The following is a 20848-nucleotide window of genomic DNA, read 5'->3' as shown; positions in this document are numbered from 1 at the left end:
TCAACCATTAATGGGGTTTCACATAATCAGTAAAATGCAGTTTTATAAAAATCCCCTTACAAACTATTTTCCTCCTAAGTGTCTTATTGAAAAGAGGACTGTCACATGCACACGTTTGTTAAAAAGGTTGGTGTTTTCTTCAAGGGGAATAATACATAATCAAAACTACAAGGCAGCACTTGTGCTTTCTATTATGCTACAATCACTATTTGAGAAAGCATTGGATATAAAGAGCTACTCAAATTTTTTTCAAATATTCTGAATATTCTGTGTGCAAACTTGCAAGTTTTCCAAGAATGTAAGTATTTCAATTCAGACTTAATTTCCTTCTCTCTATTTCAAAATTTGTATTTTGTAAGCTCTGGTATATATTCTACATAATCTGATTTTATTAGGCAGCTTTTCCAAAAGGGGCATTCAGTAAATACCTTCTTCAGAGCGGCTTCCTTTTTCTTCTTGTCGTCTTTTCTCTTTTTCTTTTCTTCCATCAACTGTTCTTCCTTTTCTTGCACTCTATCCCTGCAAAAGAGAAAAAGCAATTTTGAAGACTATGTTGACCATGATTCATTTTCTGCTTTTAAACGAACACCAGGCCTGATTTGACATATCTGGAAGATAGGAAAAGCTCTGTGGAATCTACTTACAGGATTACCCTTGCTTTAACCTTTCGATTACTACTAGCTCATAAAAAAGCTTACATTTACGCATCTTCCAGGTTCAAATACAAGCTTTTTCCAAAGTGCTTCTGACTCTCCCAATTCTTCAGAAAATTTGAGGTCTACACTAACATGGGCATACACCCTTAATCAAACTTTTTTCAATATTTTATATAAATAAAATTTCCATACATATAATAAACAATTATATAAAACAATAATTTAAATTTTAAGAGTTTCAATCATTACATGATGGTTATAACCCCTCCCCTTCCATCCCTCCCTAAACCCCCTACCCCCAAAGAAATAAAGGATATATAAAGTAAAGGAAAAAGAAAAAATAGCTTCATGGATTGCTTGGAGGATTGTTTTCCAACACACTGAACTTCAGCAAGGTTTATATGATCAATTTAGGGAAGATTAACACAGGTCTTGAGAGGCTGGAAGAACACCACAAGATATTTATACCTAAAATTTGCATATACAGGCTCCAAATTTGCAAAAATATACCAGATTTAGTTCTCAAATTGTATACAATTTTCTCCAAGGGGTACAGCTTTGAATTTCTGCATTCCATCTTCCCACACCCAAATGTGAATCTGATTTCCAGGTTACTGCAATAAACTTTCTTGTCACCACTAATGCTATTTTAACAAATTTCATTTGGTATATTGATAGGTCTTGTTCCTTCCATATTTCCCAATAGAAATAAATCTGGATTTTGTGGAAATACAGAATCTGTAACTTGTCAAAAAAAAACCTCAAGTCCACCCCAAAAGGCATGACCAAGTTGAATGCAAGAAAGTTCCTGACTCTTCACCACATCTAACATTGATCTGATAAATCTGATTTCATTCTATTCAATTTTTGTGGTGTCAAATAAAGCTGATGTAAAAAATTATTCTGAACTAATCTATACCTTACATTAATAGTATTTATCATACAATCTTGGCATAGATCTGACCATCTTTGATCACCAATTGTAATATTCAAATCCAGTTCCCACCTTTATGGACTCCATGTTTAGTAGTTCCTGTTTGTAGTAAAAGATACATTGCAGAGGTAAATTTCTTAGTATTTCCCTTCCTAATAAGAATTTCTGCCTCACTACAAGCAGGTAACAGGATCACTGGACCTAACTTATCCCTCAAATACCCTCTTATTTGAAAATAAGAAAAAGAGTACTATTAGGTATTCCATATTTACTCCTTAGTTGTTCAAATGACATCGATTGGCCTCGTTCATAAAAATCTTCAATTTTTTTAATGCTTTTACGAAACCAAATGGTAAAAAATCGATTATCCTTTGAAAAAGGTGGAGATCATTTTGAATCAGAGGCTTCTCGGCTGATCTACTTCCTTCCATCCTGTTGTTCCAAACAGTAATCAAATGTTTCAACAATGGTGTTTCTTTATCACCAATCATTCATTTTGAATCCCATTTGTATACAAATTCCTCTGAAAATCTCTATTTTATCCAATTCTATTTTTACCCAAGCCAGTTTTTTTGCTCCTTCAAAAAAGATGAGAAATCTCATTTGAGTTGTTTGATAATAATTCTTGAAGTTAGGAAGCTGTAGGCTTCTTTACATTAATCATTCTATAGAAACTCTTAGCATTTTACCTTTCCAAAAAAAAAAATTCCTTACATGTTTATTTAATTCTTGAAAAAACTTTTGAGGTAATATAGGTAGGGTTTGATAAAGGTATTGTACTTTTGGGAATATATTCATCTAATATAATTAATCCTTCCTACTAGCGTTATAGGTGAAAGCATCAATTTTTTAAAAATTCTTCAATGTTTTAAATAATAACAAATAATTCAATTTATATAAATTTTAAAAATTATTATCTACACGAATCCCTAGATATTTAATCCCATCTTTTGGCCATTTAAATTGAGTAGTTCTTTGACAATAAGTATAATCTCCTTACTTAAGGGGAATAATTTCACTTTTGTCCCACCAGAAATTTTACCATATTCTTCCAATTTAAAAAATAATTTCACAAGGAAATCTCAGGTTCTGTCAAATTCATTAGAACATCATCTGCAAATAAACTAATTTTATGTTCTTCTTGACTCCCTTTAATTGCCTCTGCTAGTGGCTCTATAGCTAATATAAACAAAGCTGGAGATAAGGGACATTCTTGTCTACTGGATCTCTCAAATGAAATGGAACAGATAGGTTTTCAATTAAAAAGTATATATTTCACATTTAAAACCATACATGAACAAAATAAACCCCCCAAACAAGTGTTGTTTAAATAATACACAACACTACTTCCTTCTATTTTACTGGTTGCGACCAAAATCATGAATGCCCACATGATCCAGCAGGAGTTAGAACCTTAATACCCCTCCCCCCCCGGTACATTTACCATTTAATCTTCAATCATACAAAGAATTTCCAGACCAACATTAAAAAAAAATCTATATTATTCTGAATTATTCAGACCTACAAAAATTGTCAAATATATTTAGTCCGTCTAAGACATGATGGCAGCAGCTGATTATCTAATTCTTTAATCCACCTGAGCTCTCGGAAGACCTTGCACAAACTCTTCTGCTTGTTCAAACCTCAGAAGAACTTCTCTCCATTTTGATATCGAAGAAACTTAATTAGCTTCTGATTTGGAAGTGGTTTTCCTCCAGGAGGCTTGTGTGCTCTTTCAATCTCAACAGGGTGGTCAAAATTCTCATCTCTCAACACTTCAGGAAAATCAAATATTTCTTAACCATCATGTAGATACAGACACACAAAACTGGACTTAAGTTTGAGATTATTTTAAAGTTACTAAAACGAAATAATCTGTGCTGCGCTATTCCAGAAGCAGGTGCATTTATAATTAAAACACAGGAGTGTAGATAATAAAATACAATGATATGGCACAGTAACAGTTATACTTCCAAAGCTTAGACTTTAGAGAAATACTGAAGTTGAAATTTTGTCCATCACTCTACAACACATGTACAAACCATTTACTGAGCATTTGAGATGCAGAAAATACCATTTTTGATAACCGCAGCAGTTTTGTCATTCGCTGTAACTAATAATCAGCCCATAACCTCTTGGATTATCTGCAATCAAAGACACTTTATTCACCTATACTTTTCTATGGTGCCTACAGAATAGGATCAGGCAGTTGCTTCACAAGGGAAAGCAGCACCAAGAATCCTATTTATTTTTCCAAGCCAAGCACTGCTGTTCTTTGGTTTTGGCTGAAAAGTGGCTCAGTGACAGGGTCCTGGACGCCACCATTCAGCTGGACGTGCTCACTTTATTGCTGCTGTGGTAAAGCCTGTGGCAGTGGAATAAGATGGAATGGTGTAAGGATTCGGTATGAGTCTCTGGTCACTGCTCAACACTGTGACTGTCAGATATAAACCTTTTTTATCTATCACAGGAATTCACCATGGTCCTCAGGAAGTGTATACATCCACCTCCCCACCCCCCCCCCCCCCCACCACCGCAAACGCTAAGGAGGCAATCTTGGAACTGTATGAGGCAATAAATGAACTGCAGACCTCACACCCTGATGGACTGATCATCATCGCTGGGGATTTCAACCAGGCAAACCTCTACAGGGCTACCTAAATTCAACCAGTATGTGGACTTTGCTACGAGAGGGGTGAACACATTGGACCTTGTGTATACGAGCATCTACAACGTCATTCCCCCACGTCGGATACTCAAACTACATCTCTCTAATGCTAATCCCAGCATATAGGACACCCATTAGATGCTCCAGACCAGTCCTGGTCAGCAGGGGCATTCATAAATCTGAGGTCGTATGTGGCAACAGTGACCAGCTACATTAGTAAGTGCACTGATGACATTACTGTGCCAAAGTCCATCACTATTCACTCTAATCAGAAACCTTGGATGACTGCGGGCGTGCGGGTGCTGCTCAGAAACCAAGATGCTGCCTTCAGAGCGGGCTACAGGGCAGCCCTAGTGATTGCAAGAGCCAAGCTGTCTAAGGCCATCAGGAAGGCAAAGCATGCGCATGCCCAGTCACTTCCTGGACAGCAAGGACATGCAATGCATGAGGAAGGGGATCCAAGATATCACTAACCACAAGACTACACCATCTGCATGTGCTGATGATGCCTCCCTCCCAGATGAACTGAACAACTTCTATGTGCGGTTTGAGGCGAAAAATGATGTGGCAGCGGAGATCGCCCCTTCTCCAAACAATTAGATGCTGTGTCTTACAGTGGCCGATTTGGAGAGAGAACTAGATTGTCAATCCAAGGAAAGCGCTGGAATGGATAACATTTCCAACAGTGCTCAGGGGTTGTGCGGCTCAGCTAGCAGATGTTCTCACCAACATCTTTAACATCTCCCTAAGTAGCGCTGTGGCCATTGTGCCTGTGCAGAAAAAGTTGTTTGTATCCTGCTTCAACAATTATCACTGTTTCACTCAGGTCTATCGTTGTGAATTGCTTCGTGAAGCTCATCATTGGGCACATCAATCACCTTCTGCCCCCTTCACTGGACCATCTGCAGTTCGCATAGAAATCCAACCGCTCCACAGATGATGTTATCGCTACCGTCCTTCATCTAGCCCTCGCCCATCTGGAAGATAAAGACTCGCAAGTTTGAGTGCCATTTATTAACCTCAGTTCGGCATTCAACACGATCATACCTCAGTACCCGATAAGGAAATTGGACCTGCTGAGTCTAAACACCTCACTCTGCAATTGGATTCTCGTCTTCCTGACAGGGAGACCTCAAGCAGTCCAGATGGGAAACAGCACCTCCAAGACTATCACACTGAGCACAGCCCTCCCCCACCCCACCCACAGCTGGATGATAAGCCCACTGCTGTTCACTCTGCTGACCCATGATCATGCATCCAAACATAACTCGAACCACATCATCAAGTTCGCTGACAACAACAGTGTTGGGCCTTATCAGTAAGAAAAAGGAGGCAGTATATAGAGATAAAATGCAGGCATTAACGAACTGGAGCAGAACAAACAACCTGCATCTGAAAGTTAAAGAACACAAATGATGATTGTCGACTTCAGGAGGGCCCGGCGAGATCACGCTTCCCTGACCACTTCCCTTAACACAAGTCCTATAGCTAAGAAAGCCAAGCAGCGCCTCTACTTCCTGTCAAGGCTAAGGAAAGTTCATCTCCCACCCTCCATCCTCACTACATTCTAAAGAGGATGTATTGAGAGTATCCTGTGCAACTGTTTCACTCCTGGTTTGGAAGCTGTAGTGAAGTCAATGGAAAAGATCATTGGCAACCCTCTTCCTAGCATGAAGGACAACTCGATGCAGGTGGAAAACAATAAACATCATGAAAGACTCCACATATTCCGCATGTAAACCGTTCTCCCTTCTGCCATAGCTCTTGCATCCAGAGTGGGAAACAGCTTTTTCCCCCAAGCCATCAGAATCCAAAACTTCCAGTACAGATGTGGATAGTGTGATGTGGACTTTCAGTGTATACCTCTCAATACCTTTACAGAGATAAAAGTTGCTTTCCTAACTTGTAGATATGTAAATATGCTCCATGGTCCTGGAGAAACACTATCTTCTCCTACCTTGAGAGCATGGTATGAACAATAAGTAAATTGGATGACTATAAACAAGTAAAAACCATGCTGGAAAAACTCAGGTCAAACAGCGTACTTTATTTAGCAAACATTTTGGGCTGGACACCTTCATCATGGTATCCTTCAAGCTCTGAAGCAAGTGCTTATATTAAAAAAAAAAACACAAAAGTTCAATATATGCAATGACGAATTTTCAAACTACATGTATGTAATCTTTTATCCGAAATTCTGGAAACTGAAAATCTTTGAAACTCTTACCTTTTTTTCCCTGGATGTCGTCTGCACACCAAATCTCTCACTGGTGCCAAACATGACTCAATGCAACCCATGCTTGAATATCCCGTGTTGGTAATTAATGGGATGCAAGGGAATTCCTACTTTATAGGTGCCAGTGGAAAAACAAAGTCGATCACCTCTGATTTGCTGTATAGACACTCAATTCGTCATCGGTGGCCTTAAAGCCCAGTCACGCCCCCACCACCCGAGTCCAACGCATCTGCAAACCAACCCACCCCTCCCCCAGCGGTCAGAATTGGGAGCTTGAATGGGGTATAGGTTGGGACGGGGATCCATGGTCGAAAGTTCGGATGGGCAGACAGCTGTGGCATCGGGGCTTCAGATAGGTGGGTTGCCAGGATGTTGGGGATTCAGATGGGCAGGCATCTGGGGTGAGAATCCACAGTCAGGAGCTCAGATGGGCAGGAAGCCGGGGCGTTGGAAGCTCCGGTGGGCATATAACTGGGGTGAGGGTCCTCTGAAGGGGCAGCAGGAGATTCAGTGGGGGGTAGGGGGCAGCTGGGGCATTGGGAGCCACGGTTGGCAGACTGCTGGGGCGAGGGTCTGCTGTTGAGGCATCGGGAGCTCAGATATCTACAACAAACACCACCCCCTCCCCATCTTCGCCGCCACCAATACCACCCCACTGGCTAGCGCTGTTGCAAACAACCCTCCACTATTATTCTATTATCTGAACAATTTTGAATTCTTAAAAATTTCTGGTCCCAAGGGGTTTTGGATAAATGTTTCTGTACCTGTATTCAAAAATATTTATAGACATTAATACTTGTATTTCATCATTGGAAGTTTGTAAAATTGCACCTTTAGAAAATTAAATCCCTGTAAATGGACATGGATTCTACCATATTGCTTGTGCAGTTCTTCAGAACTGCTGACTGAAAGGGATCTTGTGACATTTAGGAAAAGATTGCCAATCTATACCAACTAATATTTCAGGTTCCACTCCAACATGATGAGTACTGAAATAGCAGGACCGAGGCAATAATGCTTACTTTCATCAGTGAAAAGGACAAATAACATCTTGAAGCTTCTAGGGATTACATGCATATCAATAAATGTATAAGTGTCAGTTTGGATCTGTTTCACCTGCAATACAAAGTACTCAGAACAAATAACGTTTAGAGCCACAGCAAGTTATTGCACTGCAGTATCAAGGGAGTTCTTTAACTTCTCATTACTAAATTGAAATCAGATAGCACCGGTGGCCTTAAAAAGGTCCAATAGCATCACTCCAGATAATTAAAGAACAAAATTCAAGCCATCTTTTCAATTAATCAAAGATTTTTACCTTCATTGTTCAACTAAAATCTCCTATTCTGATCACTCCAAGACACGATTGACAAAATGATTATACTGAACTTGCAGCATCTGTGGTTTTTGCTTAATGATGAGCTCTGTGGTTAACCTCTGTAGCCCAGTGCCTTGGAGACCAGAAATGGTTGTAACTTTTCAACATGCAATCGGATTAAAAACCAAGATGATCATAGCTTGCTTTCTAGTATTTTGAATGCCATTCAACCAGCTCACCCACTTTGAACCAAGAATGAAGTCCCTGCGTAATATACTTGATTGAATCAAAACAAATTAGTGTTGTGTTGCATATTTTTTCCTCTGTGCAATACTTAACACTTCCCACTTGCATTATTTGGTCTAATTCTGGAACTTAGAAAAAAATCAGGGAGTTCCCCAAGTTCTATCATTCTTCACTCGATATTACTGATCTCTCATTCAAGTATAATAATGATTTGTCCCATTCGGAGGGAAACCCCACCTCAGTCAGTGAACCTTAATAAAAAGCTTAAAACTGTAGGTTGTAACATCTCCAGGTTATGCTCTATAGAATGACGTGGATATCTATCAAAGTCAAGATTAGACCCAGTTTTTTTTCTCATATGAGAAAATAAGCATCCTAAAATCCATTGCCTAGTCCATTAGGTCTGCATAAATATGTTGCCATAAATACTCTTTCAATGAACATACAATTTTGGTGAAAGTATGATAAGCAATCAAATTCACATCATTCATAAGGTTATCTTGACTGCACCAATCATTTAAGAATAATTAACAATAAATCATAGTGAGTATTAAGAAGAATAGACAATCACTAGAGAAACAAACAGAACCCTCCTACATTAGGCAATGTTCAATCTCGACTACCATCTTTAAATAAACAGTTTTGATATCAACTCCATGTTCTAGTAAATAGCACCACTGAAATGGTGAACTAAACCCATGAAAATCCTCATTTAATGTCACGATCCACAATAGAAATCCAACTGAAATTCCTTTTTAAAAATAGGGATACGTGACGATTCAGATTCATTGTCAGAGAACATACATATCATCACATACAACCCTGAGATTCCTTCTTCCTTCGGGCGCAGCAGAATTACCACCAATTAGTAATGCAAACAAAATCTGCACACAGCGTGAGCATGTAAGCAATCAAAAGAACAGTAAACCAATAACAAATGTAAACAAACTGTGCAATACAGGGAGAACAAAGAAAATCAATAAAGTGCACAAATAAGAGTCCTTAAATTGAGTCCCTGATTGAGTTTGTTGTTGAGTCTGATGGTGAAGGGGTAACAGCTGTTCCTGAACCTAGTCGTTCGAATCCTGTGGCACCTATACCTCTTTCCTGATGGCAGCAGTGAGAACAGAGCGTGCTGGGAGGTGAGGGTCTTTGATAATGGCTGCTGCTCTCCAACGGCAGTGTTCCCAGTTGATATACTCAATAGTGGGGAGGGTTTTTCCTGTAATATCCTGGGCTGTGTCCACTACCTTTTGGAGGGTTTTATGCTCAGGGGTATTGGTGTTCCCACACCAGACCACGATGCAGCCAGTCAGCACATTTTCCACCACACCTTGGTAGAAATTTGCCAGGGCTTCCAATGTCATACCAAACCTATGCAAACCTCGGAGGATGGAGAGACAATGACACGCTTTCTTCATGATGCCATTGGGGTGTTGGTCCAGGAAAGATCCTCTGAGATAGTGACTCACAAGAACCTAAATGTACTCACTCTCTCCACCTCTGATCCCCAAATGATCACTGGATTGTATGCCTCTGGCATTCTTTTCCTGAAATCAACAATCAGCTCCTTAGTTTCCATAAAAACAAAAGCATCTATTTTTTGAAACGGCAGCATAAGCTTTTCAAATATCTTATCAATATAACTGTCTGGTCAGTGAAAGTGTTAGGTGAAGACATTTTGCTTCAGGAACCATGATCCTAGGTCACAAACAGTACAAAAATAAATGGCTGGAGATTGGATCACATAAAACTTTTTTCAAAGATACTAAGTTATTAAAAACAAATCAAATATTCTGGATGACACTGCATCAATCCCAAAACTGGACGAGACACATTAACATGCTTCACATTTATTTTGCACTGACGTGAACACAATTAAATTAATCATTGTAAAGCATCTTTCAACCAGGATTAATTTCAGCTGGAATCAATAGGCCCTTTCATGCAAAGAAAAAGCCCGACTGCAAGGTGGAGATTCTCCATTCTTATGTTAGGAGACTTATCTTCTTGAATGCGCTAAGGCACCGACTGCAATCTCTCTCGGGAAAGGATCATCTCCGCCACCTCACATGAATATACAGCCGCTGCAAGCAGCGTTAGGGGCTACCTGATGATGCTGTCTGCCCACAACGCATCTCCCCACTCACCCCTCTCCCTCCATGACCCCCTCAAGGCAGGGGCAGCCAGCAGGGGCCATCAGGGCAGGGGTGTCCGGCACCTCACCGGGCTGCTTCAGCCTTTGGGGTCCTTCTCTGCGGCTCAAAACACGGCAGAGCAATAGCCGCCTTCCTTACCCATAATCACCCACACAGCTAGAACTGTTCTGGGAAAACACAGAGAGGTTCCAGCTGCATGGGGGATTATGGGTAGGGAAGACAGCCGTTGATCTGCCGCGCATTTATGGGTAGCGCACGGCACCAATCCCCCTGCCTCCAGAGAGCGCTACAAGGCGTTATTCGACATGAATGTGGCTCAGGAGAAGCCTTTTAGGACTGCTCCATGAACTATGTCTTATGTTTTCCCTCCGCGCTCATAGCCAGCCTCCAGGCATGAAAGGGCCTAATATAAGTTGATATTTGAAGCTCCAGACAAGAGTTGTGAAAGAGATTCAAACAAATTTGTAGCATAGCAGTTATTTTAATTATGATTTAAAAGGCACATCCTCGTGACGTTGGAGAAACTCATAGGGAAGCTTTAGAACTGACTGTAGACTGTTCCAACACCTTTCTAAATCCAGAGTATGGCACAGCTACTAACATGTTTGCATGTTGTAGTACTTAGCTGCTGAATGTCTCAATGATGATGTCACTTTCAGCACTTTAAAGCATAGTTCACTCTCAGGAAAACCTGTGGCAAGTGATGAAGTCTCAATGCAGAACCTTTAGATAATTCACATTGTACCTAGATGTCCCAGATAAATTCCAAGGCCAGAGGATTAGCTATATTAAAAATTTACCATTTAAAATATTGCATACAACTATAGATAAAGCAGGGAGATATGTAATGATTAATTGTCAAATTTATTCAGAATATTGGACATTAATGTGGATGATGGGAAATTTATACAAGATATACAATTATCAAGTGTCCAGGGGAAAATAATAATGGGTGGGGATTTTAATTTTACTTTTGATCCAAAACTAGATAGATCTGGTAGAAATATTGTTAAAAATAAAGTAGTTAAAATCGTGGCAGTTTTTAATGAATGAGATGAGACTTATTGATAGTTGGAGGATAATTCATCCCAATGATAGGGACTATACTTTTAATTTTTTTTAGACACAAGATGTATTCACTTATTGATACGTTTTTAGTTTCTACACAATTACAAGCTAGAGTTCAGAAGACTGAATATCAAGCAAGAATATTATCAGATCATTCACCCTTAGTGATGGCAATTGTGTTGGAAGAAGAATATAGGTTATAGATGGAGATTTCATACAGTACTTTTAAATGGAAGGACTTTTGTGAATTTACAAGACAACAGGTGAAGATTTTTCTAGAAATTAATGAACATTCAGTAGCAAATAAATTTATTATGTGGGGCTCTATGAAAGTCTATTTAAGAGGACAAATAATACATCTAAAATAAAGAAGGAATATATGAAAGAAATAGATCAATTAGACAAAGATCTATTGTATTTACAAAAGGAATTGCATGTTCATAAAAAGAGAAACGAAGATTATTGGAATCAAAAAAATTGAAATTTAATACAATACAATCTTATAAAGTAGACACACACGACAGAAATATTATGAATTGGGTGATAGATCCCATAAAGTTTTAGCATAGCATCTCAAGGCGGAGCAATTATCAAGGAAAATAATAGCAGCAAAAACTGGTCAAATTACATACAAAATGCAAGAAATTAATGATTATTTCAGGAAATTTTATAAACAAAACTATCAGTCCAAATCTTTAAAGGATGAGAAAAAAATGAATATCTATCACATTATATTGCCAGAATTAAATGTTGATGAAAAATTGTAAGTATCCAATTCCTTTATCGATGTTGAAGTATATAATATTTTGATGTCTTTGCCAAATAATAAGGCTCACAGAGAGGATGGTTTCTTTTCCGAATTCTATAAAGAATTTAAGGAGTTGTTAATTCTTGTTTTTAATGGGACTTTTGGATCAAATGAGAGACTCTCACAACATACCAGAATCTTTTAAAACAGCAGTAATAATAGTTATTCTAAAAAAAAAGGGAAGGATCCTTTATTACCATCCTCTTATATCATTATTAAATAATTATAAAATTGTATCCAAATTATTAGCTAACAGATTAACTAAATATTTACCTAAATTAATAAATATGGATCAGACTGGCTTTATTAAACATAGAACATCTGTGGGCAATATAGTTATGTTTATTATATGTAGCCCAGAAAGAAAAAAATATCAGCATGTGGCTTTAGATGCAGGAAAAGCATTTGATAGACTACAATGGGATTTTTTATTTAAAGTATTAAATGTTTTTGACGTTCAAAACTATTTTATAAATTGGATAAGAGCTTTGTGTAATCATCCAAAAGCTAAGGTAGTCAGGAATAGGCAAATATCTAAACCTTTTCCATTAGAAAGCTCATCTAGATAAGGATGCCCATTATCACCATTTTTATTTGCATTGGCTATAGAACCATTGGCAGGTGATAAGAAGAAATAATGAGATTAAGGGTTTTACAATAAAGGATAAAATTAGCTTGTTTGCAGATGATGTTATATTATATCTTACAGAACCGGAAATATAATTGAAGAAAATAAATGTATGATTGGCAGATTATGGCTTGATATCAGGTTATAAAGTCAATGTAGGAAAAAGTGAAGTGATGCCTATGAATGATGGGGACTATACATTAAGTAAGTAGGTGATGAAGTTTAAGTGGCAAAAGGAAGCAACTAAATATCTAGGAATGAATATCAATAGAAATTTAAATAATTTATTTAAATTGAATTATCTACCATTGCGAAAAAAAAATCAAAGATTTAAAGAGATGGAAAGATTTACCAATAACTTTAATACGAACGATAAATTGTATAAAGATGAATATTTTTCCGAGGTTGCAATACAGTATTTATTTCAGTCGTTACCCATTCCTATACCAATGAAGTTTTTTTTCAAGAATTAAATAAAAGTGTAAGAAAATTTATTTGGTGTGATAAAATGTCATGGATAGTTTTGGGGAGAGGACAGCGTGGGTACATATTGAAATGAATAACATAGGATAAACTAATCTCTAACATTTTTTGTATAAATGGAACAAAGAACTTTTGAAAGGATTACCAATTTTAAAACATTTATTCAAGATATAGAATGAAATTCATATACAAAGAGGAATTATGAACTACCAAATAGCTAAGATGATGTTAAAGCAGAATCCGTTTATTCCTTTTACTTTAAATAATCCTTTCTTTGATATCTGGCACAATAATGGGATAAAGAGAATAAAAGATTGTTTCTTAGGTTCTTTTTTTCTTGACTTTTGAACAAATGAAAGAGAAATACAATATACCAAATAAAACTATTTTTTCATATTATCAGCTTAAATCATATTTTAAAAAGAAATTAGGCACAAATTTTAGACCACTGGAAGAGAGCCCATTTGAGTATGTAATAATTGATATATTTATGGAGAAATTTATTACTAATAAGTATACACAAGACAATGCTGAAAAAGGAACTATTGAAGTCAGAAAAAATGGGAAAAAGATTTAAATATGCAAATTCAAGATGAGGCCTAGTCAAGATTGTGCCAGGATAGTGTAACTAATACAATTAATGTTAGATATGAAATGATACAATATAATTTTTTTGCACCAATTATACTACACTCCATATAAATTACATAGACTCAATTCAAATTGTTCTGACAAATGTTTTAGGTACAACAAACAGGAACCCTATCACATGTTTTGTAAAAAAGTGGGAAATATTTGGGAAGATTTGAATATATTCTTGGGATAAATTATGAAGATACAAATACCAAAAGATCGCAGAATATTATATGACATGATACAAAACTGAAGTTAGACAGATATCAGCACAAACTTTTGAGTGTAGCAATAGCAGTGGCATGGAAATGTATGGCAGTAACATGGAAGTCAGATAACTTTATACAATACTGAAATTCAAAATTGTATACCATTGGAAAAGATTACTTATAATTTAAGGAATTAAACTGAGAATGTTTATATGATTTGGAAGCCATATATGGATTTCATTAGTAAGAGTCCATTCCACATCGTTCACAACACCCACATCTCACAATTAATATGTAGAGGATAGAATAATATGCTAGGAATATATAAATAGTGAATGATAATAAATTCAGGTGTTTTATCTTCCTCCTCTCTTTTCTTTTTCCTTTGGGGAGGAGAGCTAAAAAGAAAAAAATATACATAATTTTGCATAATTTTTATTATTTTGTAAATAAAATGTTCAAAAAAAAGGGGGGAATCCCAGAACAGATCCTTGCAGAACTCCACAAGACATCCGTCCACTACAACTCTCTATAGGCAAGCCAACAGTGAATCCACACAGCCAAGATTCCATGAGACCCTTACCATTCCACACACATCTTATCAGGAAAGAGATACAGGAGTATCAGAAACAGAACAACCAGGCAGAGGAACAGCTTCTTCCCTTGAGCTAAACGACTGAAAGAACTACTTGTGTAACCCCACTTAAACTATACATTAAACAATAATTATGTATTTTTATTTATGTGTACATGTGCTGCATATGTAATGATAATGACCTTGAACAAATCTCACCTCTTTTACAATTTACAGGAAGAAGCTATTACAGCACAGAAACAGGCCCCTTCCGTCCCTCTAGTCTATGCTGAACTATTATTTTGCCTAGCCCACTGGCCTGAACCCAGTCTGTAGCCCTCCATACCCTTCCTATCCATGTAAATTTCCAAATTCTTTTTAAATGTTAAAATTGAGCCCACAGTCACCATTTCAGTTGGTAGCTTGTTCCATACTCCCATCACTGTGAAGTTCCCCCTAAACTTTTCAACTTACACCCTTAATTCATGTCTTCTCACCTACCCTCAGTGGAAAAAACCCTACTTACATTTACTCTGTTTATACCCCTCATAATTTTAAACTCCACTATCAAATCTCCCCTCACTCTTCTATGATCCAGGGAATAAAGTCCTAACCAATTTAACCTTTCCCTGTAACTCAGTTCCTGAAGTCCAGGCAACAACCTAGTAAATCTTCTCTTTGATATCTTTCCTGTAGTTAGGCGACCAAAGCTGCATACAATACTTCAAATTTGGCCTCACTAATGTCTTACACAACTTTTACCATAACATTCCAACTCTTGTACTCAGTACTTTGATTAATGAAGGTCAATATGCCAAAAGCTCTCTTTACAACCCTATCTACCTGTGATGCCACTTTCAGGGTACGTACAGAATGCATTTGTATTCCCAGATCCCCCTGTTCTACCACACTCCTCAGTGCCTGACCATTTAGCATTTATCCTTTCTTAGTTTGTCCTTCCAAAACACAACACGTCACACTTGTCTGCATTCAATTCAATCTGCAATTTTCAGACTTTTTTTTCCCCAGCAGATCCAGATCTCTCTGCAAGACTTCCTCGCTGCCCACAATGCCTCCAATCTTTGTGTCATCTGCAAATTTGTTGATCCAATTACCACAATGCCACGTATATCAATGATCTGAATTACAACAACAATGGTCCCAGCATCAATCCCTGGGCACTCCACTGGTCACGGAACTCCAATCTAAAAAGCAATCATCCACTACCATTCTCCAGTTTCTCCCATATAGCCAATGTCGAATCCCATTTACGATGTCACCATGAATATCGAGTCTGAATCTTTCTGACTAATCTTCCACGTTGAACCTTGTCAAAGGCCTTACTAAAGTCCATGTAGACAACATTCACAGCCTTTCCTTTATTAACTTTCCTAGTAACCTCCTCGAAAATAAAACTATCAGATTGGTTAAACGGGACCTACCACACATAAAGCCACGTTGACTATCCCCAATCAGACCCTGGCTATCCAAATACAGTAAAACCTTGTTAGAACGCAGTAGATGGGGTCCAAGATTTCAGCCAAGTCATCAGCCGCCCCTTAGCAGTTTGGGGTCCACAGACATCTGCGCTATAAGTGATTCCGCGGATTAACGAATCACATTCTAACAAGGTTTCACTGTACTTGTCTTAGAACATCTTCCTATAATTTACCTACTATTGACATCAGGCTCAATGGCCTATAAATTGCAGGGTTACTTTTGGAGCCTTTTTTAAACAACAATGCAACATGAAGTACCCTTCAATTCTCTGGCACCACACCCTTGGGCAAGAACGTTTTAAATATTTCTTCCAGAGCCAATGCAATTTCTAAACTAGCATCCCTCAAGGCCCAAGGGAATATCTTGTCAGGCTCCAAGAATTTATCCATCCTTATTTGCTTAAAGACAGCAAACATCTCCTCTTTCATCTGTTTAGATTTCCTGACTTCACTGTATATTTTCCTTACTTCCCCGGACCCCATGCCAGTTTCATGAGTAAATACTGATGCAAAAATCCCGTTTAAGATATCCCCCATCTCTTATGGCTCCATGCACAGCTGATCACTCTGAGCTTCAAGAGGACAACTTTTTGTCCCTTACTATCCTTTGACTTAACATACTTTTAGAGATCCAGTGTTGTACTCTTTCTATTTGGTATCTCCACACAGTCATGCACCGCATAATATCCGACCACATATATGTCCATAGTCCCAGAAGGTTTAGATTTCTGATTTTATGGTGTGCATATTTTTATGTTGCAAATTGAAATCAGTAAGAGTTAATTATTTAGTCAAAGCAATTATCGTGTTATGTCCGCTTCGTCCCATCATCCGATCAGAGAATGGGACATAGCAGACGTAACCGGATAATATGGTGTTCACACAATGTCGAAATTGCATAATGTCCTATTTCACAGAACATTTCATGGACGTTAAGCGTCGCATGTCTGTGTATTGATTGAGAAAACAGTCCTGAACACATTTGATAAACTCCAAGCCATCCAGGCCTTTTAAATTATGGGAGTTCCAATCCAATAAATATATGGAATATTAAAATCTCCTGTTATCACTACTTTATGTTACCGGCAGTTGTCTGCTATCTCTCTACATGTTTGCTCCTCTAATTCCCGCTGACTATTGGGTGGTCTATAATACAACATCATTAGTGTGGTAATATCTTTCCTGTTCCTCAGCTCCACCCATATAGCCTCAGTAGACAAATCCTCTGGTCTGTCTTGTCTGATCATTTCCCTGATGAGCAATGCCACTTCTCCCCCTTTCAACACCACTCCCTTCCCCCCCACTCTATCATGTCTGAAACAACAGAAGTGTGGAACATTGAGCTGCCAGTCCTGCAACTAAATTTCACTAATGGACATAATGCCAAAATTCCATGTGCCAATCCATACTCTAATTCATCTGCCTTTCCTACAATACTCCTTGCATTGAAATAGATGCATCTGAGAAAATATTCACCACGTACAATCCTTTGACTTCTGACGTTACATGCAATCTTCATCTTTTTCCTCCTCCACTCTCCTATCTGCTCTGACACTGGTTCTCCCTGGTGCACCACTAGCAAACCTTCCTGCAAGGATATTAGTTCCCCTCCAGTTCAGATGCAAGCCATGGTGTCGGAACAGGTCTCACCTTCCCTGGAAGAGGAGTCAAGGATCCAGAAACCTGAAGCCCTCCTTCCTGCACAATCTCTTTAGCCACATATTAATATGCATTTATCCTATTTCTTTCCTTCACGTTTCTACATTCACGCAAAAACTTGCGTCGTTTTTGTCCTCAAATGCAATTATTCATTCCACACTTGGCTAGTTACATCACCAGCGTCTACAGATGCCGGGGATTGCACTAGGGGTCGAGGCAGTGTGATGTCATCTCACACCAGTGTTGAGACTATATTTATTCCACATGACCCTTTTTCAGCCAATTGGCCTTTAATTCCTGGGACCACTTGCAAGTGCGAAAGGGGCTGGAGGACTGTGACAAGTGGTGTGCCTCAGGGATCTATGTTGGGACCATCATTGTTTGTTGTCTATATCAATGATCTGGATTATAATATGGTAAACTGATCAGCAAGTTTGCTGATGACACAAAGATAGGAGGCGTTGTGGACATTGAGGAAGATTTTAAAAGTTTGCAAAGGGATTTGGGAGAATGAGCCAAAAAAAAAAGGCAGATGGAGTTTAATGCAGACAAGTATGAAGTGATGCATTTTGCAAGGGCAAATCAAGTTAGGACGTTCACAGTAAATGGTAGGACACTGGCGTGCAAAGGAGCAAAGAGATCTGGGAATACAGATTCATTTTTCCCTGAAAGTGATGTTGCAAATGGACAGGATTATAAAGAAAGCTTTTGGCATCTTAGCCTTTATAAATCAAAGTATTGAGTATGATATATTGAAGTTGTTTCAGACATTGGTGAGGCCAAATTTGGAATATTGTGTGCAGTTCTAGTCACCTAACTACAGGAGGGATATCAATAAGATAGCAAGAGTGCAGAGAAGATTTACTAGGATGTTTCAGAGCCTCAGGAGTTGAGTTACCATACAACAATTACAGTATGGAAACAGGCCATATTGACTCTTCTAGTCCGCACCAATCCAAGTGAACTCCACTAGTCCCACCTACCTGCTCCCTGCCCATAACCCTCCAATCCATGTACTCATCCAAATTCCTCTTAAATGAGAAAATTGACCCTGCTGCAACCACCTCTTCTGGAAGGTCATTCCACTTAGCCACCACTCTGAGTGAAGAAGCTTCCTCTTATGTTACTTCTAAAGTTTTGCCCCCAACACTTAACCCTCATTCCAATCTCTCCTACCCTCAAGAGGAAGAGCCAATTCACATCTATTCCCCTCAATTTTATATACCTCTATCAAATCCCCCCTCAACTTTCTATGCTCCAATGAATAAAGACCCAGTCTACTCAATCTTTCTCTGTATTCTAGATACTGCAATCCAGGCAACATTTTAGAAAATCTCCTCTGTACCCTCTCTACCTCACTGATATCCTTCCGATAATTTGGAGACCAGAACTGCACACAATATTCCAAACTTGGCCTTGAACACTCTCAAAATCACCTTCCAGATCCTATATTCTATGCTATGATTTATAAAGGCCAAAAGCCTTCTTCACCACCCTATCTACATGAGAATCCACTATCAAAGAACATTACATGGAAAGATTAAACAGATTATTCCTTAAAGCGAAAAATGAGGAGAGATTTGATAGAGGCTTACAAAATTATGAAAGGTATAGACAGAGTGGATGTGAGTAGGCTTTCTCCACTTCAATTGGGAGAGATAAATACGAGAGGTCATTCTTTTAAGCTGAAAGGGGAAAGGTTTGGGGGAACATTAGAGGAAAGTTCTTCACTCAGAGTTGTGGGAGTGTGGAATGGGCTGCCATCTCATATGGAGAATGTGGGCTCGATCAAGTTTTAAAAATAGATTTGATAGATAAATGGATGGGAGAGATCTGGAGGGTTATGGAGTGGGAGCAGGTCAGTGGGACTAGCGAAAGTGGTCAGCACCTAAATTGCCTGTTTTCCTTGCTGCAGCATTCTACAGTTCTTCCCATATTCTCAAGAGGACCATTCTCACACCTTGGCTGCCATTCCCAGTCTACGCGTCCAGAGGACCCCAAAACCCAGCAGCAATAGATATTCACCAAGACAAATGGTTTACTTAAACAAAAGTTACTTTTAACTATCTTTAAGCATGAAAACAGAATCACACTTTAACTTATCATTATTGACTTAACTAACCTAACTTAACCCCCCCCTTCTAATTCTAAGTGCACGTGTATGCAATGTGTATGCAAGTTCAGAAAAGTTCTTTGGTTCACAGTCCAATCTCACTTCTCATTCCTCCAAGTGCACTGATTGCAGACATTTCTTATACAATGCACAGAATTTAGGATTTATAAAGTTCACCAGGCTTTGGTGCTTGAAAGGTAAATGGTTACCACTCAGGAAGGTTCTTGTCGGTTTTCAGAGAGAGATTTGTTGTACAATGGACACCCAACCACTTCAGTGTCTTGCAGAAGAAACTTACCCCCTCAGGGTTCTCCAGATGATAACCCCTTTCTTTCAGGTCACCACAGAGTGCCTTTTTGTTTCTCTTACTCCAAGTGAAAGGACTGCCTAAAGAAATCTCTTGGTGCCTGCCACATTGACTACCGCCAGTGGGCTGATATCGCCTCAAACCGTGCATCTTGGTGCCTCACAGTTTGGCGGGCAGCAACCTCCTTTGAAGAAGACCTCAGAACCCACCTCACTGACAAAAGACAAAGGAGGAAAAACCCAACACCCAACCCCAACCAACCAATTTTCCCCTGCAACCGCTGCAATCGTGTCTGCCTGTCCCGCATCAGACTTGTCAGCCACAAACGAGCCTGCAGCTGACGTGGACATTTACCCCTCCATAAATCTTTGACCGCGAAGCCAAGCCAAAGACAGACTCCAAGTGAAAGATTAGACAGCCAGTCCTCTCCTCTTGCATGAACCACAAGGGCTTTGACCAGGATGAACTAAGAACTCACAACCCGTCTTCCAAATAGGGTTTTCAACAAGCTTGTCCTGTTCCAGTCCCAGCTGCTGTTGCTGACTGTATCACTGTAGAACTGATCTCTGTGGGTGTCTTACTCTGAGAGAAAGCCTGTTTAACTCTCTGCTTGCAAAACCACATGACCCTGTTAGAACAGCAAGTTCCCT

The 20848-nt window shown here is 38.7% G+C and overlaps 1 protein-coding gene across 11 annotated transcripts in view; it reads right to left on the bottom strand.

Annotated features, from left to right (window-relative positions):
- Positions 1-20848, bottom strand: part of LOC138747402 (trinucleotide repeat-containing gene 6A protein-like) — a 243894-nt gene that overhangs the window by 184606 nt on the left and 38440 nt on the right. For all 11 annotated transcript variants that reach the window (XM_069906581.1, XM_069906577.1, XM_069906578.1 and 8 more), the window contains exon 3: positions 429-519. In XM_069906581.1, the coding sequence (XP_069762682.1) occupies positions 429-519 (91 nt within the window). The remainder of the gene's footprint in view (positions 1-428; positions 520-20848) is intronic.

Source organism: Narcine bancroftii, chromosome 12, assembly GCF_036971445.1.
Source record: "Narcine bancroftii isolate sNarBan1 chromosome 12, sNarBan1.hap1, whole genome shotgun sequence".
Taxonomy (NCBI): Eukaryota; Metazoa; Chordata; class Chondrichthyes; order Torpediniformes; family Narcinidae; genus Narcine; species Narcine bancroftii.
The sequence above is the reverse complement of the archived record's forward strand: the minus strand, read 5'-3'. Positions and strand labels throughout refer to the sequence as shown.